This window comes from Rhopalosiphum padi, chromosome 3 (assembly GCF_020882245.1).
Source record: "Rhopalosiphum padi isolate XX-2018 chromosome 3, ASM2088224v1, whole genome shotgun sequence".
NCBI lineage: Eukaryota > Metazoa > Arthropoda > Insecta > Hemiptera > Aphididae > Rhopalosiphum > Rhopalosiphum padi.
This window is the reverse complement of record NC_083599.1, coordinates 62,086,455-62,106,209: the sequence shown is the minus strand read 5'-3', so window position 1 is coordinate 62,106,209 and position 19,755 is coordinate 62,086,455. Positions and strand designations below refer to the sequence as shown.

The 19,755-nt window shown below is 25.3% G+C and overlaps 3 protein-coding genes across 3 annotated transcripts; 2 read left to right on the top strand and 1 right to left on the bottom strand.

The window, feature by feature from the left end:
- Nucleotides 1–8,893: 8,893 nt before the first annotated feature.
- On the bottom strand, nucleotides 8,894–11,631 carry LOC132925316 (uncharacterized). Its single transcript, XM_060989724.1, is given in 7 exon segments — nucleotides 8,894–8,947; nucleotides 8,949–9,306; nucleotides 9,401–9,587; nucleotides 9,695–9,833; nucleotides 10,068–10,202; nucleotides 10,730–10,882; nucleotides 11,626–11,631. Coding segments are annotated over 7 exon segments (1,032 nt in total).
- Nucleotides 11,632–11,783: 152 nt separating this feature from the next.
- Nucleotides 11,784–12,401, top strand: LOC132925315 (uncharacterized). The gene is made up of 2 exons (XM_060989722.1): nucleotides 11,784–12,038; nucleotides 12,165–12,401. Exons 1-2 carry the CDS (start codon nucleotides 11,784–11,786, stop codon nucleotides 12,399–12,401), a joined length of 492 nt encoding a protein of 163 aa, XP_060845705.1.
- A 66-nt stretch (nucleotides 12,402–12,467) lies between these two features.
- Nucleotides 12,468–14,903, top strand: LOC132926763 (zinc finger MYM-type protein 1-like). Its single transcript, XM_060991153.1, has 7 exons — nucleotides 12,468–12,734; nucleotides 12,821–13,019; nucleotides 13,107–13,437; nucleotides 13,506–13,758; nucleotides 13,833–14,087; nucleotides 14,197–14,477; nucleotides 14,559–14,903. The coding sequence occupies exons 1-7, from the start codon at nucleotides 12,533–12,535 to the stop codon at nucleotides 14,901–14,903; spliced, it is 1,866 nt and encodes a 621-aa protein (XP_060847136.1). The 5' UTR covers nucleotides 12,468–12,532.
- The last annotated feature ends 4,852 nt before the right edge of the window (nucleotides 14,904–19,755 follow it).

The window sequence follows — 19,755 nt, the reverse complement described above, 5'->3', positions numbered from 1 at the left end:
TTTGTGGTGGTAATACTTTAATATACCTTATAATTAAATTTAAATACTATAATTTATATTTACTACTATAATTATTGTTGAAGCAACAAATACAAATTCTCAAGATCCCTAAGTCTATTAGTGACTTTGCAAATTAAATAAAAAGAAAGAACATTAAAATGAACGATAATATTAATAATGTTAAACCTATAACACCGGAGAATAACAACAGACTATAGGCACTAAGTTTCATTAGGTGTTTATTGCAGGATTTATTAATTATTTAAGTAAATGAGTATTTCCAAAAAAATGTTAGGTTTACCTATGTGAACAAACCACATTATTCATTAAGACTTTGATTACAATATTTTATTTTAATTTGAATAATGAGAATTGTATAATTAAACTATGCTTACTGAGATTATCTGTGTCAAATTCTCAATTTGATAAGAAAAAATAAGAAAAGTGTTGTTGCTGTATGATTGTAATATTGACTTTCATTTGATTGAATGGTGAACATCAAAGACAACATCAGATGGTCCATGTAAATCTGTAAATAATAATGTGCATTAGTATCCTGAATTGAACAAATAAAGAAAGTAATAATAGTGTTATAAAAATTTAAACATCCAAGACTCGATTAACCAGATGAAAGATTCAGTTGTCCACAGGAATAGTGTTTGTGTAATAAAAAAACATTTTAAATAAAATTTATAGTGATCTCAGACTTATGATTAAATTAAATAATTTGGCTTTGGAAAAATAAAAAAAATAAAAAATAAAACACTCATGTAGTGTTTGATATGAAATGAAAGAACATTCCAATGTTAAAAATACAAATAAATCCTTCATTGCAATGATATATTAATTGAATGAACAAATGGTTTCCCGAAAAAGAAAAAATTTACTTAAAATTTCACCTTTAATTTATAACTCAACCAATTTGGGAGAGATTTTCTTAAACTTTTTTTACTGAAAATTAAAAAATTTATCATAATGAATTATTTTACTACACGTTGAATTAAAAAAAAGATTCACCATTTGTGGTGGTAATATTTTAATATACCTTATAATTAAATTTAAATACTAAAATTTACATTAACTACTACTATAATTATTGTTGAAGCAACAAATAGAAATTCTCAAGATCCCTATCTCTATTAGTGACTTTACAAATTAAATAAAAAGAAAGAACATTAAAATGAACGATAATATTAATAATGTTAAACCTATAACACCGGAGAATAACAACAGACTATAGGCACTAAGTTTCATTAGGTGTTTATTGCAGGATTTATTAATTATTTAAGTAAATGAGTATTTCCAAAAAAATGTTAGGTTTACCTTTGTGAACAAACCACATTATTCATTAAGACTTTGATTACAATGTTTTATTTTAATTTGAATAATGAGAATTGTATAATTAAACTATGCTTACTGAGATTATCTGTGTCAAATTCTCAATTTGATAAGAAAAAATAAGAAAAGTGTTGTTGCTGTATGATTGTAATATTGACTTTCATTTGATTGAATGGTGAACATCAAAGACAACATCAGATGGTCCATGTAAATCTGTAAATAATAATGTGCATTAGTATCCTGAATTGAACAAATAAAGAAAGTAATAATAGTGTTATAAAAAGTTAAACATCCAAGACTCGATTAACCAGATGAAAGATTCAGTTGTCCACAGGAATAGTGTTTGTGTAATAAAAAAACATATTAAATAAAATTTATAGTGATCTCAGACTTATGATGAAATAAATAAATTGGCTTTGGAAATACAAAAAAAAATAAAAAATAAAGCACTTATGTAGTGTTTGATATGAAATGAAAGAACATTCCAATGTTAAAAATACAAATAAATCATTCATTGCAATGATATATTAATTGAATGAACAAATGGTTTCCCGAAAAAGCAAAAATTAACTTAAAATTTCACCTTTAATTTGTAACTCAACCAATTTAGGAGAGATTTTCTTAAACTATTTTTACCGAAAATTAAAAAATTTATCATAATTAATTATTTTACTACACGTTGAGTTAAAAAAAAGATTCACCATTTGTGGTGGTAATATTTTAATATACCTTATAATTAAATTTAAATACTAAAATTTACATTAACTACTACTATAATTATTGTTGAAGCAACAAATAGAAATTCTCAAGATCCCTATCTCTATTAGTGACTTTGCAAATTAAATAAAAAGAAAGAACATTTAAATGAACGATAATATTAATAATGTTAAACCTATAACACTGGAGAATAACCACAGACTATAGGCACTAAGTTTCATTAGGTGTTTATTGCAGGGTTTATTAATTATTTAAGTAAATGAGTATTTCTAAAAAAATGTTAGGTTTACCTATGTGAACAAACCACATTATTCATTAAGACTTTGATTACAATATTTTGTATTAATTTGAATAATGAGAATTGTACAATTAAACTATGCTTACTGAGATTATCTGTGTCAAATTCTCAATTTGATAAGAAAAAATAAGAAAAGTGTTGTGGCTGTATGATTGTAATATTGACTTTCATTTGATTGAATGGTGAACATCAAAGACAACATCAGATGGTCCATGTAAATCTGTAAATAATAATGTGCATTAGTATCCTGAATTGAACAAATAAAGAAAGTAAAAATAGTGTTATAAAAATTTAAACATCCAAGACTTGATTAACCAGATGAAAGATTCAGTTGTCCACAGGAATAGTGTTTGTGTAATAAAAAAACATTTTAAATAAAATTTATAGTGATCTCAGACTTATGATTAAATTAAATAAATTGGCTTTGGAAAAATAAAAAAAATAAAAAATAAAACACTCATGTAGTGTTTGATATGAAATGAAAGAACATTCCAATGTTAAAAATACAAATAAATCCTTCATTGCAATGATATATTAATTGAATGAACAAATGGTTTCCCGAAAAAGAAAAAATTTACTTAAAATTTCACCTTTAATTTATAACTCAACCAATTTGGGAGAGATTTTCTTAAACTATTTTTACTGAAAATTAAAAAATTTATCATAATGAATTATTTTACTACACGTTGAGTTAAAAAAAAGATTCACCATTTGTGGTGGTAATACTTTAATATACCTTATAATTAAATTTAAATACTATAATTTATATTTACTACTATAATTATTGTTGAAGCAACAAATACAAATTCTCAAGATCCCTAAGTCTATTAGTGACATTGCAAATTAAATAAAAAGAAAGAACATTTAAATGAACGATAATATTAATAATGTTAAACCTATAACACTGGAGAATAACCACAGACTATAGGCACTAAGTTTCATTAGGTGTTTATTGCAGGATTTATTAATTATTTAAGTAAATGAGTATTTCCAAAAAAATGTTAGGTTTACCTATGTGAACAAACCACATTATTCATTAAGACTTTGATTACAATATTTTATTTTAATTTGAATAATGAGAATTGTATAATTAAACTATGCTTACTGAGATTATCTGTGTCAAATTCTCAATTTTGATAAGAAAAAATAATAAAAGTGTTGTTGCTGTATAATTGTAATATTGACTTTGATTTGATTGAATGGTGAACATCAAAGACAACATCAGATGGTCCATGTAAATCTGTAAATAATAATGTGCATTAGTATCCTGAATTGAACAAATAAAGAAAGTAATAATAGTGTTATAAAAAGTTAAACATCCAAGACTCGATTAACCAGATGAAAGATTCAGTTGTCCACAGGAATAGTGTTTGTGTAATAAAAAAACATATTAAATAAAATTTATAGTGATCTCAGACTTATGATTAAATTAAATAAATTGGCTTTGGAAAAATAAAAAAAATAAAAAATAAAACACTCATGTAGTGTTTGATATGAAATGAAAGAACATTCCAATGTTAAAAATACAAATAAATCCTTCATTGCAATGATATATTAATTGAATGAACAAATGGTTTCCCGAAAAAGAAAAAATTTACTTAAAATTTCACCTTTAATTTGTAACTCAACCAATTTAGGAGAGATTTTCTTAAACTATTTTTACCGAAAATTAAAAAATTTATCATAATTAATTATTTTACTACACGTTGAGTTAAAAAAAAGATTCACCATTTGTGGTGGTAATATTTTAATATACCTTATAATTAAATTTAAATACTAAAATTTACATTAACTACTACTATAATTATTGTTGAAGCAACAAATAGAAATTCTCAAGATCCCTATCTCTATTAGTGACTTTGCAAATTAAATAAAAAGAAAGAACATTTAAATGAACGATAATATTAATAATGTTAAACCTATAACACTGGAGAATAACCACAGACTATAGGCACTAAGTTTCATTAGGTGTTTATTGCAGGGTTTATTAATTATTTAAGTAAATGAGTATTTCTAAAAAAATGTTAGGTTTACCTATGTGAACAAACCACATTATTCATTAAGACTTTGATTACAATATTTTGTATTAATTTGAATAATGAGAATTGTACAATTAAACTATGCTTACTGAGATTATCTGTGTCAAATTCTCAATTTGATAAGAAAAAATAAGAAAAGTGTTGTGGCTGTATGATTGTAATATTGACTTTCATTTGATTGAATGGTGAACATCAAAGACAACATCAGATGGTCCATGTAAATCTGTAAATAATAATGTGCATTAGTATCCTGAATTGAACAAATAAAGAAAGTAAAAATAGTGTTATAAAAATTTAAACATCCAAGACTTGATTAACCAGATGAAAGATTCAGTTGTCCACAGGAATAGTGTTTGTGTAATAAAAAAACATTTTAAATAAAATTTATAGTGATCTCAGACTTATGATTAAATTAAATAAATTGGCTTTGGAAAAATAAAAAAAATAAAAAATAAAACACTCATGTAGTGTTTGATATGAAATGAAAGAACATTCCAATGTTAAAAATACAAATAAATCCTTCATTGCAATGATATATTAATTGAATGAACAAATGGTTTCCCGAAAAAGAAAAAATTTACTTAAAATTTCACCTTTAATTTATAACTCAACCAATTTGGGAGAGATTTTCTTAAACTATTTTTACTGAAAATTAAAAAATTTATCATAATGAATTATTTTACTACACGTTGAGTTAAAAAAAAGATTCACCATTTGTGGTGGTAATACTTTAATATACCTTATAATTAAATTTAAATACTATAATTTATATTTACTACTATAATTATTGTTGAAGCAACAAATACAAATTCTCAAGATCCCTAAGTCTATTAGTGACATTGCAAATTAAATAAAAAGAAAGAACATTTAAATGAACGATAATATTAATAATGTTAAACCTATAACACTGGAGAATAACCACAGACTATAGGCACTAAGTTTCATTAGGTGTTTATTGCAGGATTTATTAATTATTTAAGTAAATGAGTATTTCCAAAAAAATGTTAGGTTTACCTATGTGAACAAACCACATTATTCATTAAGACTTTGATTACAATATTTTATTTTAATTTGAATAATGAGAATTGTATAATTAAACTATGCTTACTGAGATTATCTGTGTCAAATTCTCAATTTTGATAAGAAAAAATAATAAAAGTGTTGTTGCTGTATAATTGTAATATTGACTTTGATTTGATTGAATGGTGAACATCAAAGACAACATCAGATGGTCCATGTAAATCTGTAAATAATAATGTGCATTAGTATCCTGAATTGAACAAATAAAGAAAGTAATAATAGTGTTATAAAAAGTTAAACATCCAAGACTCGATTAACCAGATGAAAGATTTAGTTGTCCACAGGAATAGTGTTTGTGTAATAAAAAAACATATTAAATAAAATTTATAGTGATCTCAGACTTATGATTAAATTAAATAAATTGGCTTTGGAAAAATAAAAAAAATAAAAAATAAAACACTCATGTAGTGTTTGATATGAAATGAAAGAACATTCCAATGTTAAAAATACAAATAAATCCTTCATTGCAATGATATATTAATTGAATGAACAAATGGTTTCCCGAAAAAGAAAAAATTTACTTAAAATTTCACCTTTAATTTATAACTCAACCAATTTGGGAGAGATTTTCTTAAACTATTTTTACTGAAAATTAAAAAATTTATCATAATGAATTATTTTACTACACGTTGAGTTAAAAAAAAGATTCACCATTTGTGGTGGTAATACTTTAATATACCTTATAATTAAATTTAAATACTATAATTTATATTTACTACTATAATTATTGTTGAAGCAACAAATACAAATTCTCAAGATCCCTAAGTCTATTAGTGACTTTGCAAATTAAATAAAAAGAAAGAACATTAAAATGAACGATAATATTAATAATGTTAAACCTATAACACCGGAGAATAACAACAGACTATAGGCACTAAGTTTCATTAGGTGTTTATTGCAGGATTTATTAATTATTTAAGTAAATGAGTATTTCCAAAAAAATGTTAGGTTTACCTATGTGAACAAACCACATTATTCATTAAGACTTTGATTACAATATTTTATTTTAATTTGAATAATGAGAATTGTATAATTAAACTATGCTTACTGAGATTATCTGTGTCAAATTCTCAATTTGATAAGAAAAAATAAGAAAAGTGTTGTTGCTGTATGATTGTAATATTGACTTTCATTTGATTGAATGGTGAACATCAAAGACAACATCAGATGGTCCATGTAAATCTGTAAATAATAATGTGCATTAGTATCCTGAATTGAACAAATAAAGAAAGTAAAAATAGTGTTATAAAAATTTAAACATCCAAGACTCGATTAACCAGATGAAAGAATCAGTTGTCCACAGGAATAGTGTTTGTGTAATAAAAAAACATTTAAAAAAAAAACTTATAGTGATCTCAGACTTATGATGAAATAAAAGAAATTGGCTTAATTATTTAAGTAAATGAGTATTTCCAAAAAAAATATTAGGTTTATTTTTTGAACAAACTACATTATTTACAAAAAACTGAGCCGTTGCAGGACTTTTGGCTGATGTGAAACATCAATAGTTTTCTTTTTGTAACCATGTTGAAATCTATTATTTTAATTCTTATTATTATTTATTATTTTTTTTTAATTATTATTATTTTTTTTTTGCCGAGCTTCGCCGAATTGAGCCAATGAGCAACGAGTATATAATAGCAAGGGCTATTGGCACAGAGTTGCAATAGGTGTTTTTTGCAGGATGTTAATTACCTATATTAATTATTTTAGGAAATAAGTTTTTCAAAAAAGTGATTAGGTTTACCTATGTGTTCCAAACCAGTGTATTGACAAAAATTTTGGTTACTATGCTTAATGAAATTATCTGTCCATTTCACGAATTTGATAAGAAGGCATACTAATAAGCTCTTTCTTGTACAATTCTAATATTGAATATTGACTTTCATTTGTTTGAATGATGTTTATCCAAGTCAACATCAGATATTCTTTTAGGACCTTAAAATAAAATTACCTATGCATAAGTACTGTTAATTGTACAAAAAAAGAGGAAATAAGTTTACTATGGGAAGACTAAATTCATTTTTTGTACTTCATATTTATAGTCCATTTCAATTTCTTTGCATGATGAATAGAAGTTAAATGGTTTATTGAATCGATCCAATGTGAATAAATTATAAGTTGATGATATTTTGAAGTTTTCGACTAAGATTTAATTGCTGTGATAATAGTTGATAAACAATCTATAGACAATTGATAAAAAGCTGCTGAATTTGATTAGCAGTTCGGCGTGAGTACGCTTGCATATGTTTTATGTTTTTAAGTTTATGATGATTACGCACTATGTTGGAATATCAAAGAACATGAATTTAACTACCTATTCTATGGGGTATGATCGTACGTAAAATTGGGTTTTACTTTTTTAAATTTATTGTAACAAACTTCAAATTATAATTATTTTTAATAGTTATATACAAATACAAATACATCATTAAAAACATTTAAACCACAGATTAATATATTGGATACGCAACGATGCATCTTATCAATGCCTTTTTTGAGTCGTAGTCACGATAAAAGATATACCTTTAATGTATATCTTTAATCGTGGTCGTAGTCCTTCTTCGTTTGCGGCATGACACCTAGCGCTAATCGACGGAAATATGATCTAAGATAGCGCTATCACGTGATTATTATTATGTTTTTTTCAAACAGTTGTTGTTCAAAAAGTATCTGGGTATCTAAGGTACAATTTTTAAATATAGTCAATAGATCTGAAATACAAAGTTTTATTTTGCAGTTTTTTATTTTTTGTATATTTTAACATCTTTCGACACGTAAGTCATATATTGCGGCATATTTCTGTATTTTAAGATTTTTTCTTGTATGTAGTTGGTTTTTAAATGCATAATAGGTATTTAATATTTTGATTATATTAATTAAATAACGTATTTATAATTATATTTACAGTATATAAATACAATTTGCTTCTGGTATGTATTTATTTTCATTTAGCGACATATCAAATTTATAAAAAAAAAAATATTTTTGTTTATTGCTTTTTCAGATTAAAATTATAATATTTCACATCACCATTGAAAATTTATCATAATATTTTATGTAAAGATATAAAAATAATTAAATAAAAGATTTTTTAGCATATTTTTTAGTTTTAAGGATATATTTCTACAAGATAAAGTCATAAATGCATGTTTTATAGTGCCTGCATATTTTTAAGGTTTTTAAAACATTATATACTCGGAGGCCCTATTTATTATTGTATAGCATAATATTGTAGTGATTATTATTAGTTATTACATTACATTATTCCATATTTAATTAAATAAAATTGAATTATTTAATTGTGATTTTTAATCAGTTTTATTGGTTTATACTCTTCATAAATGCATAATAACAAAATAAATATTAAAATATTAATTACTATAAACAACTTATAGTGTTTGAAAATAATTATTGTAAATTAATGGGGGACTAATTTTGACAATTTTTTCTTTACTTTGTTTGTAGATTTTGTTTTGTTTGTTGCTAATCCAAGTGAATTGTCTCATTATCATAGTTAGATATGACTCAAAAATAAACTGAACTATTTCATGCTTATGTTCATCACAAGGAAATGGAATTATATAATTGTTGTTAAAAAAATGGTCAATAGTATCATCAAAAGCATTTGGGCTTTGAGCATTAAGAGCAAATGAATTTTCAATTTGTCTTAACAAAATATAAAAGCCACTATCTGCTTGTGTCAAATAACCACGAGACTTAAGATTTGTTAACTTAGCTGCAGCTAAGTTATTATCAATGGAATCATTATTTTTAATTCCTGATGAGCAAAGTTGACATTTTGTTTTCTTACTAAGCTTTCTTGCCAAATACCTTGAAAAATAAAAAGTGATACATTGAATCTATAACATTTAGCTATCTATAAACCAAATCAAGAGTAATATTCAAAACTAAATTTAATATTTACCCTGCCAAATAATAAACAACACAATTAAATGTTGTATCATCATTAAAATTGGTTTCTCTAAATACATCATCCATGTCCCATTTTCCTTCTTCAACTACTTTGTCTATATAATTTTTTAGTTTCTCAATTTTTTCTTCTCTGGCATATGATTCATCATTATTTAACTCAGTTAAAGTTATTGATGATGTATAAATGTATAATCCATATCTACATTTTTTAGTAGGTAATATGTTTAAAATTATCAAACAAATATTATTACAAACAATATTACAAATTACAAATTAAATTAGATACCATCAATAACTGTACAGTTACCACTTCTTGGTGGTTTCACTAATGAGCAAATAGACAATAATCTGTAAAGTTGAAGGAAAGTTGGTGTAGTCGGGTGATCATTTGGCCCTGATGTTTGTCGTATTATACCAAAAAATTTCTGAAATTTAGTATAAATTAATTATATATATTTAATAGAAATGTTTAATTAACATATTTAAATAATCAACTAGTTCAAAAATAACATTAATACACGCAAGTGTATAAATAAATTGTTATTGCATTTAAAAATTTAAGGTATAATATAAAATTATAGTTACTCACTTCTAAACTATCTTGATTTAATTTTGAAGTCAAAAAAGCTAAAGCCACAATCTTCTAGTAAAAATAATACTAAATCAATTGTTGACTTTAGTGTTAGCCTTAAAGATTCTGAAGTAGCTTTAGTGAGGAATTCTTTTTCTTGTATAAGACCATCTTCTAGATTTTTTTCCCATTCATCTAACCATAGTAGATTTTGTTTTAAAACCTTCAAAAATAAATAAGAATATAATATTTTTTAACTATTATCTGTGTCTGATTGAATGTAAAAAATATCTACCTAACACAATCTGTATTTAACCACACAAATTTGCAACACATATAAATATAGATTCTTACAAGCAGAAATTAAGAAATTGACACAAATATAGATACATGTAAATTATATGATCATTAAAATAAATGTCTAACTAACACATATGCCACAAACATGTAACATAAAAAAAACTTAATCATTGCTGCTTTTCCTAATTCCTTCTGCTGGGAATTTTCTATTCAACACATCATAAATATTATTCATCCTAAGTGTAAAATTCTGTGTTTTCCAATGAATCCATAAGTTCATTAATATTTTTTTCTTTATAAAATTGGAGGCCTAAAACCATGGAATTACTAAATACCTATATTTATATAGCATAACATAATAACATTATAGGTGCATATAAAAATGTTTATTTATAATAAAGATTAAGAAGTTATAGTCACAAGTTTATACAAAACAAATTAATAAAATACCTGTGTTACAAATTTCACTTTCATTTTTGTCATATTGTTTAACTCTATGTGGTGCCTTGTTATCTTAGGGCATATTTTCAACATTGTTTTTGTATCACATTTAAACACTTGACTGTAATGGTCCCATTTTATACTAGACTTTGATGGATGTATCTAAACAAATTGTTAAATATTTAAAGGAAACATTTTTCTAAGTATTAATTATAATTATTAAAGGTGTAAGATTTACTGATTATTTACTTGCTTGTTTTGAAATAAACGATTCTAACATTTTTTACTGCATGTGGTCATAGGCGCAATTAGGGGGGGCTGGAGGGGCTAAGCCCTCTAAAAAACATTCAAAGCCCCCCAAAACCATACAGAACTTTAAATTATTATATTGATAAATAAAAACATTATGTGATTAGTACTGAAAAAATGAATAAAATAAATTTTTGTTATTTTTTTTTTTAGTAACAATATTGTAATCATGGTCTTAAATAATAAGTCTATTATTTCTATAGTCTAGACCGTACTTATTATAGCGCACCGCAGTATATCATTATCAATAAACAAAGTATTATCCCCGACTTTATTTATAGCTTCTATTCTCGGTCGTTTTGCGAGTGGCCACAATTGACAAATGAAATTTATTAATATAAGGTATAGCTGTTATACAGTCACGTCATATTATTATGTAGGTTTATAAATAGCTCATTTACAGAAAGTACAAAAACTGTATTGACGCTATTTAACATTCGAGCATACCAAACGACCAAACCGTCCTTAGCAGACAAGTATTACAATACGTCAATACACCACCATATTTGTTATTGTTATATTTATTTCTTAGACTGCAATACTGCATTGACCATTCAATTACGATTGCATTCCTAATACAAACATTACAAACGTACTCTCATTATTCGTTCATTCCGTTCATTCGTGCATCATGCTTTGTGATTATATTTCGGCATTTGCTATTTTGTGAATAAAAAGTTATTACTTATCATAATTACTTAATTTTCTTTTTCTTCTTTTTTAAAATAATTTTAAAAAAGTTAGTAAACTAAAAATGTTTTCGATATATTTTAATTTAAAAAAAAAAACAGATTGTATAATTAACAATGAAGGAGAAAATAACTCTAGTCATTCAGAAACAACTATTTCAACTTCTGATAATGATGTTTCTATGTCTCCTGATGTGAATAATTGTTTAGTTGAATATAAGACAAGTCAATCGACATTATTAAGTCCTAAAGAAGGAAATAAGTTGGATATTGTCGATCTAGGTAATTTAGATTCTGGCCCTGTGCAACCTATTTTAAAGGTAAGTTATAATAATTTTATAATTTTAAGAGTACTAGCTTTTTAGCTCCAATCAGAATTTAAAATAATATTTTTCCTTCTTCAATATTTAATAACAAAAGTAAAATAATAAATTTATTGCATATAGGTTTATCCTAAAACAGCATTTGGATCACAAAATAGATCTTTTTGTTCCAAATATTTCAAGGAGTTTAACTGGCTTGAATATAGCATAGAGAAAGATGCTATTTTTTGCTTTCCTTGCAGAATGTTTTCAACAAGTTCTGGTCATGTAAAAAATGTTTTCGTAACAACAGGTTTTAATAATTGGGAAAAGGCAAGCTTAACCACTTTAAATACACTTATTTACATTAATAGATCATAATTGTTTAATATTATCTTTAAAATGTATTATATAATAATATGTACCTATTTCTACTATTATAGTTGAGTGGAACTAGACATGCAAAAACAGGAAAAACAAAATTAAAATTGCATGAAATTTCTGACCACCATATGACTGCTAATTTAAGATGGTCAGCTTATAAAAACTCGGTGAAAAATGGTGATGTTATTGCAAAGATGTCTACTGCTCTTCAAAAAGAAATACAAACAAATAGAATGTACATTAAATGTTTAATTGATATTGTTTTATATCTTGGCAGACAAGGAATAGCGTTTAGAGGACACCATGAAGATGAGACATCAGTTAATAAGGGTACTTATTATATTATTTAAAATGTACCTTAAAATTATTTAATTGAATTTCATTGTTAAAATTTGTTTGTTTTTTTTTTGTTCTAGGTAATTTTAAAGAAATGTGTGAATTTTTATTAAAACATTATCCAGACTTTTGCAATGTATATAAAAATACCTTATTGAACCATACAAGTTGGAGTATACAAAATGAACTGATAGAGACGTGTGCTGCAAATGTTAAATCTACCATTATACAAAAAATTATAGATTGTGGAATGTTCAGTATCTCGTGTGATGAGGCTAGGTAAATAATAAATACAATCTTGGAAGTAAAAATTGATATTTTAATTATATGTTTTTATATATTTAATAAGTTTTCTACACTTACTAGGTCTCACAAACAAGAGCAATTAAGTATTTGTGTAAGATATCCCCACGGAATGGACATCTATGAACGATTTTTAGGATTTGTTGACGTATCAGAAAAGCAAACTGCAGATGCTTTGGTTTTAAAATTGGTTGAATTTTTAAATGCATCTAAATTAGATAAAATTCCCATCATAGGACAGGCATATGATGGAGCAAATGTCATGTCAGGTCACATAGGAGGTGTTCAAGCAAAATTGAAAATAGTTCACCCTCCAGCTAAATGTGCAGTATATGTACATTGTATGGCACATAAGATTAATTTAGTAGTTATTGATATGTGCAAGCACTTAAAGGTAAAATTCATAATTAATATTTATTATACCTATTATTCTGATTTGTATTTATATATATTTTTTTTGAGGATGCTAGAAACTTATTTAACGCTTTGGAGGCACTCTATGTTCATTTCTCTCATCCAACAAGAAACGGGAAACTTACTGATTTACAATTTAAATTGAATATGAAAAAGACAACACTTTCTCAGTTAAGTGACACTCGTTGGATTTGCCGCTTTAAAAGCTGTGATGCAGTGATAAAAAATTTTAATGCCATAGCTAAAGTTTTAAATGATGAAATTGATGATCAACAAAGTAAATGTGTTGCCCAAGCAATTGGTATGTTATGAAAAATATTAAATAACCATTGGTTTCATATAATGCAACTGATTTTATTGTGCTTTTTCTTTTAGGTATTGTTTCTACAATATCAAATTTTAAATTTGTAGCTTATTTATTCATTCTTCATGATATTCTAAAAGTTGTTAATATATTAAGTATTCAACTTCAGTCAAAATCAGCAACACTTGGAAATTCTGCAAATTTGATAAAAGGAGTAATTGATACATTAAAAAGTTATCGTTCTTCTATTCACTACAGTGAACTGTGGGAAAAAATGGTTGTATTTTCAAAAGAAAATGGAATTGAAATTAATGTTCCCTTTCAAGGTACTTAGTGTAAATTTTTATCCACTGATAGTACATTATATTATACTGTTAGTTAATTAAATATTTAAAATTCAATATGATAATATTTTTTTTTTTATATTTAACTTAGATGGCTCTAAAAGGCAGAGAAGGGAATCCACTAATCTAAAAAATTATGTGGTTATGTCATCAACTTCAGCTGAAAATAATCACCAAAGTGATAATACAAGTACCACTACATTAGAACCAAAAGAATATTGGAAGATACATGCTTTTTATCCAGTAATAGATACAATAATATGTCAAATGAAAGAAAGATTTTCTGAAGAGAGCATTCAAATTGCGACTTGTGTAGATAACTTGTTAAAATTAGACTTTGAGGGATCATCATTACTTATAAATCATTATAAGGTTTTTTTTTTATAAATATGATTTATGTTTTTCAAGTACCTATTTCATTTAAAAATTGTATATTTGTATTTTACTTTACAGAATTTGTTTGAAGTCATCCCTCATGATTTGAAATGTGAGATGACTGTATTGAAAAATATGATAAAAGGAGTTCCTAGCTATTTAACCATCAAAGAAAAAATATCTAAAGATACGTTTCCAAATCTTTTTAAAATGATTCAATTGGCTATCACTCTTCCGGTCAGTTCGGCTACTTGCGAACGGTCATTTTCTGCAATGAGAAGAATTAATAATTATCTCAGGTTTACTATGTCACAGGAACGGTTTTCGAAATTGGCAATACTTAATATTGAAAGAGATATTATTGTTGACACCGAAATTATTTTAAATACATTTGCTAATAAAAATAGAAAAATAAGAATATAAAATGTAAAAAAACTATATTAAATCTGTTACCTATACTTAAAAGTGAATTATTGTTTTATTTTTTAAATTTTACTTGCCTTCCAATAAGCACATTATTTTCTATAGAGGGTAAAGGGTGGAAAAAAAGCTTCTGAGAGGCAGATTGAAAAATTTATGTGATGGGCTGAAGTGAAGCCCCCCCAATTTTTTACTCTAATTGCGCCTATGTAGATATTCTAAGTATAGGAAAAAGTAGGTAAGCAAAAAGGGTGTAAAAACTCAGCTTTAAAGATGCACGAGGAAAACCTTCTCCCTATGAATGAATATCTATCATAGAATGAATTGTCAATGTTAAACCGGGTCAGGATGACAGGATGGTATCGTACGTGTTACACATATTTTTTAAACGGCTAGTGGTGTATTTCATAGAGCCGTGCGCCCGTGCATCAATTATGTTATCAATTAAACAATAATTGATTGCTACATAGGCGGAGATCGGGGGGTGGGACTTACGGGGCCTTAGCTATTTTAAATACTTTTAACAAAAAATGTAATAGAATAATAATAAATTAAGTTAAAAATGGTAATAGTATTTTATTAATTATCCTTTTTTTTATGTTTGTAATTATTTAAGTTATTATGATAACGAGAACAATTTTTATGAGTGATTTAATGTAAAAATTAGTTTGTTGGGGGTGTGGGGGTCTGTTTGGCATCAAATATTTGAGCCCCCCTCAATATTTCACAGCATCTCCGCCTATGGATTGCAATAAAGAATAAAAAAGATATCAGTTATTATTTAGTTTTGTATAATTGATCTTATCGATGTTATTAATATTGTTATTTCTTAAAATTATTTTTTATTTATTTTTATATCGTTATTTCAAAACTGGTGACTTCTTACGTACTTTGCTATTTACATACATTCTTATATTTTTATATTTATTATTACTATAATTACTATAATTATTAGCATGTTATTATTTTATCTCTACTGATACCCAAGCACTGGATACGATAATAAGAAGGAGTTATCTACTGAACAGGTAATAAATTAGTTATTGTAGGTATTATGATAGTCGAAATTAATATAATAAAGGTAAGTTTTAAATATTACGAGTATATTCAATTATAAATACAAACTAACTGTTAATTATTTTGGAAATATAAATTCTTACAAAAAAAAAGATACAGAATAGTAATATATAATTCATATGTACCTAGTTAAAATATAAATTTATGTATTTTATATTCTTTTCATATCCAAGTGATGGATATTTTTGGGTAGCATACTTCTAAAGGTTCAGCTGTTGTTGTTGGCGGTGTTGGTTTTGGCGTTGTTGTTGTTGTTGTTGTAAACATTTTATATCCGTGACGGCTTGTATAAATCAATACAACATCAGTGCTAGTTCTGTAAATAATAATATAAGTAAGTTCCTCACAGATAACTGATTAAATAGCTTTTAGCTAATAAATAAACACAGATACTCCCCCTTCAAAAAAAAATTAATTACAAGCAACACGTACATTAGACATCCATAACTACATATAAGATATCTTTGATTTTATATACACTATATTTAGATTTATTTACTCTTCATGTTATACACTATATATTTTTTAAAAAAGCCGCACGCTTTCGTATTTTAGATTTTGTGGGAATTTCATTATATTATTTAGTTGTGCAGACCACCAATTTTTTAAATAAAATGTTAGGTTCACTAACTTAATATACGGCTAAAGAATGTAGACACATTAATACAAATCAACGCCTAGCTGTTTAAGTATAGCGAATATATAGGTACATAATGTGAACATATGTCAGTAATTAGCATTAATCGTAGAGTAATTACCTATTGATTAAAAATTAATTAATCTAACCAGAAGTATAGATGTTTATATTTTTATAATATAATATAAAAATATCTATACAGATCCTCCAATAGTATAAAAAAAATTACCAACTCTTGATTTAGACCCTTGACTAGCGTCTGTGTGCATGAGTTGGTAAATAAATGATGTTTAAATAAAAGAATAATGTTTAATCATTACAAACGAAAAACTATTCTAAGCGGAAACAGTAGGATGAACTTTATTTCTTAGGATATGCTAATATTTTGTAATGTATTTATTTTACTATTAGTAGCTATTTTTTTATTTTGGTAATATAGTAGATCAAATTAAATCAATAATCAATAAATGTTGCCAAAATAATTTGAATATTTGGCAAACTGATATTGGTAAAACTGCGTATAAGTATATAAGTTAGTACCTAGTTCAATTAGGTAGTTATAAATTAATTTAGGAAAACACGAAACAGTTAATTAGTATAAATGAGTAGGTGCAGTTATAGAACTTACTACTTAGAATTATAATATTAATGCATAAAAATGAAATTTAATTTAGAATATATACTTCTCTAGGTCACTATGACAATATTCCTGCATATATAAAGGTGTACACGCATTCTTGCAACAATCATCTACAATGCCTCGTCGAATGCTTAGATGCCGTCTACCTGAAACAAAAAAAGTACCTAAATTAAAGTACTAGAAAATTGATTGTGTCATATTAACAATTTAAATTATTTGAAGAAAATAGAAAACTTCTATACGAACTAATTTTTCCATGACTAAAAAATAATGGTGTAATCTCTTACACATTATTTTTATTTAACCACACACGTTTAAAATGTCTTAAATGACTCTTAAATAGAAAAACATTTTATTTTTATTATATTATATTCACTTTTAAAAGATTTTAAAATTATTTTATATAAGTATTTGATAAATTTTAATTAGTATTTAGTACCTAGACACAATAATTTAGAATTTTAATATAGATAATTAAAATAATATTAAGCGACTAGCATTTTTCAACAAATATTTGTTTATATTATAAGTAGTTTCTAGGTATTTTATAATTTTCAAATTATTATTCCTATTTTCCGACATTTATAGATACAAAAAATATGTATAGAAGATTACCTAATTTAGTAGAAGTTAACCATTTATCTTATTTATTATTTATTCGATCTTTCTATACTCAAGTAAAATTTTATCACATTTTCATAATATTCGACATTTTTGGTAAATATGAAAATAAAAACCTAAGGTAACAAATGCATAAAATTATATAAATAGCTTACCGATTATGTTTTTAACCAATCTTGAAGAAAGGTTGCGGGGTCGGCAAACTAGTCCCATGATATTTGGTATATCAGATGAGCAAAAGCGACGTGGAACGTTCCAACCAACAATTTCATCTGGCTCACAGTTTTTAATCAAACTTAAGGCTATTAAAATAATAAAAAACTGCATACTGCACCTAGAATATAAAGAAAATTATATTACAAACTTAAACATGTAATGAAATTAAATGAAAAAATAATAATTTTATAATATTATACCTAATTATTCACGTACAATGTAATGCATTGAGAATTATACTTAATATACTATATAATGAGTGAATTTATAGTCACTGGAAAAAATATGTATAGAAGTTAGACAAACAAATGCATCTTGATACAAGTGATGATATGGCACAGTAATATAGGACAAAGGAGCAACTATAGTACTAAATATTTTATTTGAGAAGAGGAAGGTTATAACTCTTATATTTTTCTTTATTGATTCGTGTGACCATTTATTCTACACTCCATTCTCTTTAATAAGTTTATATTCTCACTGCGAGAGCTCATTAGGTAGGCACAATAGGACCAATAGTTAAATAGATAAATTGTTGTGTTTAAATGAATAATGAGAGACGAGAGTATGAGGAGTTTTAGCAAATTATGTCGAATTTCGACAGTCGAAATGTAAAAAGTTATAGATGTTAATGATTTATTCGGCAAAAACTTGGGAATTAAATTGAAAAGCGTGTCTGGATCGATAAAAATAATGATGTAGTAGGTACTGTATATTCATGCCATTTTGAAAATAATAATGATTATGTTATTTTATGATGTATTCCTATGTATTTCCATTTTGGAAAACACGGTACATATTTTTTTTTTTAATGAAAATAAAACATTTAATTCTTACTAAATAAAAGGGTTCTAGATTACTTGTACGGTTGAGCATTAAAAGTGCGAAACGCGAATATTTTGTACGGTCGGGTAAAAATTAAGATTTTATTAAAATATAAACAAGTCCCCTCCATAAAAGACAAAAATCCAATATTGGTGACAATAAATTATTAAATTTATATAACTAGGCACTAGCATTATTTAAGAAATCACAAATTTGGAATTTTAAAATTCACTATATTGGCTATATTATATATGACATATAGTTTCAATATTATTATCTATTTATATTTGTATTGAATACATTTTTAATTTAATTTTTAATATAACTTTTGATAATATAGTAGTACTTAATAATTTTAAAAAAACTGAATATTTTGACTTGTTATAGTTGTTAATATAGTATATAAATATTGAATTTTGTAATATTGACTTTTTATTAAATTTTTACATTTGAATAATTTACGTTATATATGCTTATTACTCAGGTATATAACTTATATTTAAAATACCTAATATATACTTTATGTACATAATAGTACATAAAGTATCTACGTTTTGAAATGAACATTTTTACCCGACCGTACAAAGTGTCCACGTTAAGTAGTTTTAACAATATAGTATGGTCTATATATTCTATTATAATACGGTCTGTAAAAACTAAAAAGTGACCATTTTCCAATAAAAGATCAGAAATTATACTACTACTACCTAAGAATATAATCATAATAATACTAATGTGATAAAAAAAATAATATATTTATGGTCCATACAGTAGACAATTCTAATAACTGAAGGTAAGTATTCTAATTAGCAATACATAAAAAAATAATATTTTAATTT

Bases quoted from the DNA above. Each gene is read 5' to 3' on its own strand.
- LOC132925315 (XM_060989722.1), top strand. From the start codon at position 11,784: ATGTTTTCGATATATTTTAATTTAAAAAAAAAAACAGATTGTATAATT. The intron at 12,039-12,164 runs GTAAGTTATAAT...TATTGCATATAG, and splicing joins CTGTGCAACCTATTTTAAAG to GTTTATCCTAAAACAGCATT.
- LOC132926763 (XM_060991153.1), top strand. From the start codon at position 12,533: ATGACTGCTAATTTAAGATGGTCAGCTTATAAAAACTCGGTGAAAAAT. The intron at 12,735-12,820 runs GTACTTATTATA...TTTTTGTTCTAG, and splicing joins TGAGACATCAGTTAATAAGG to GTAATTTTAAAGAAATGTGT. The intron at 13,438-13,505 runs GTAAAATTCATA...ATTTTTTTTGAG, and splicing joins ATATGTGCAAGCACTTAAAG to GATGCTAGAAACTTATTTAA.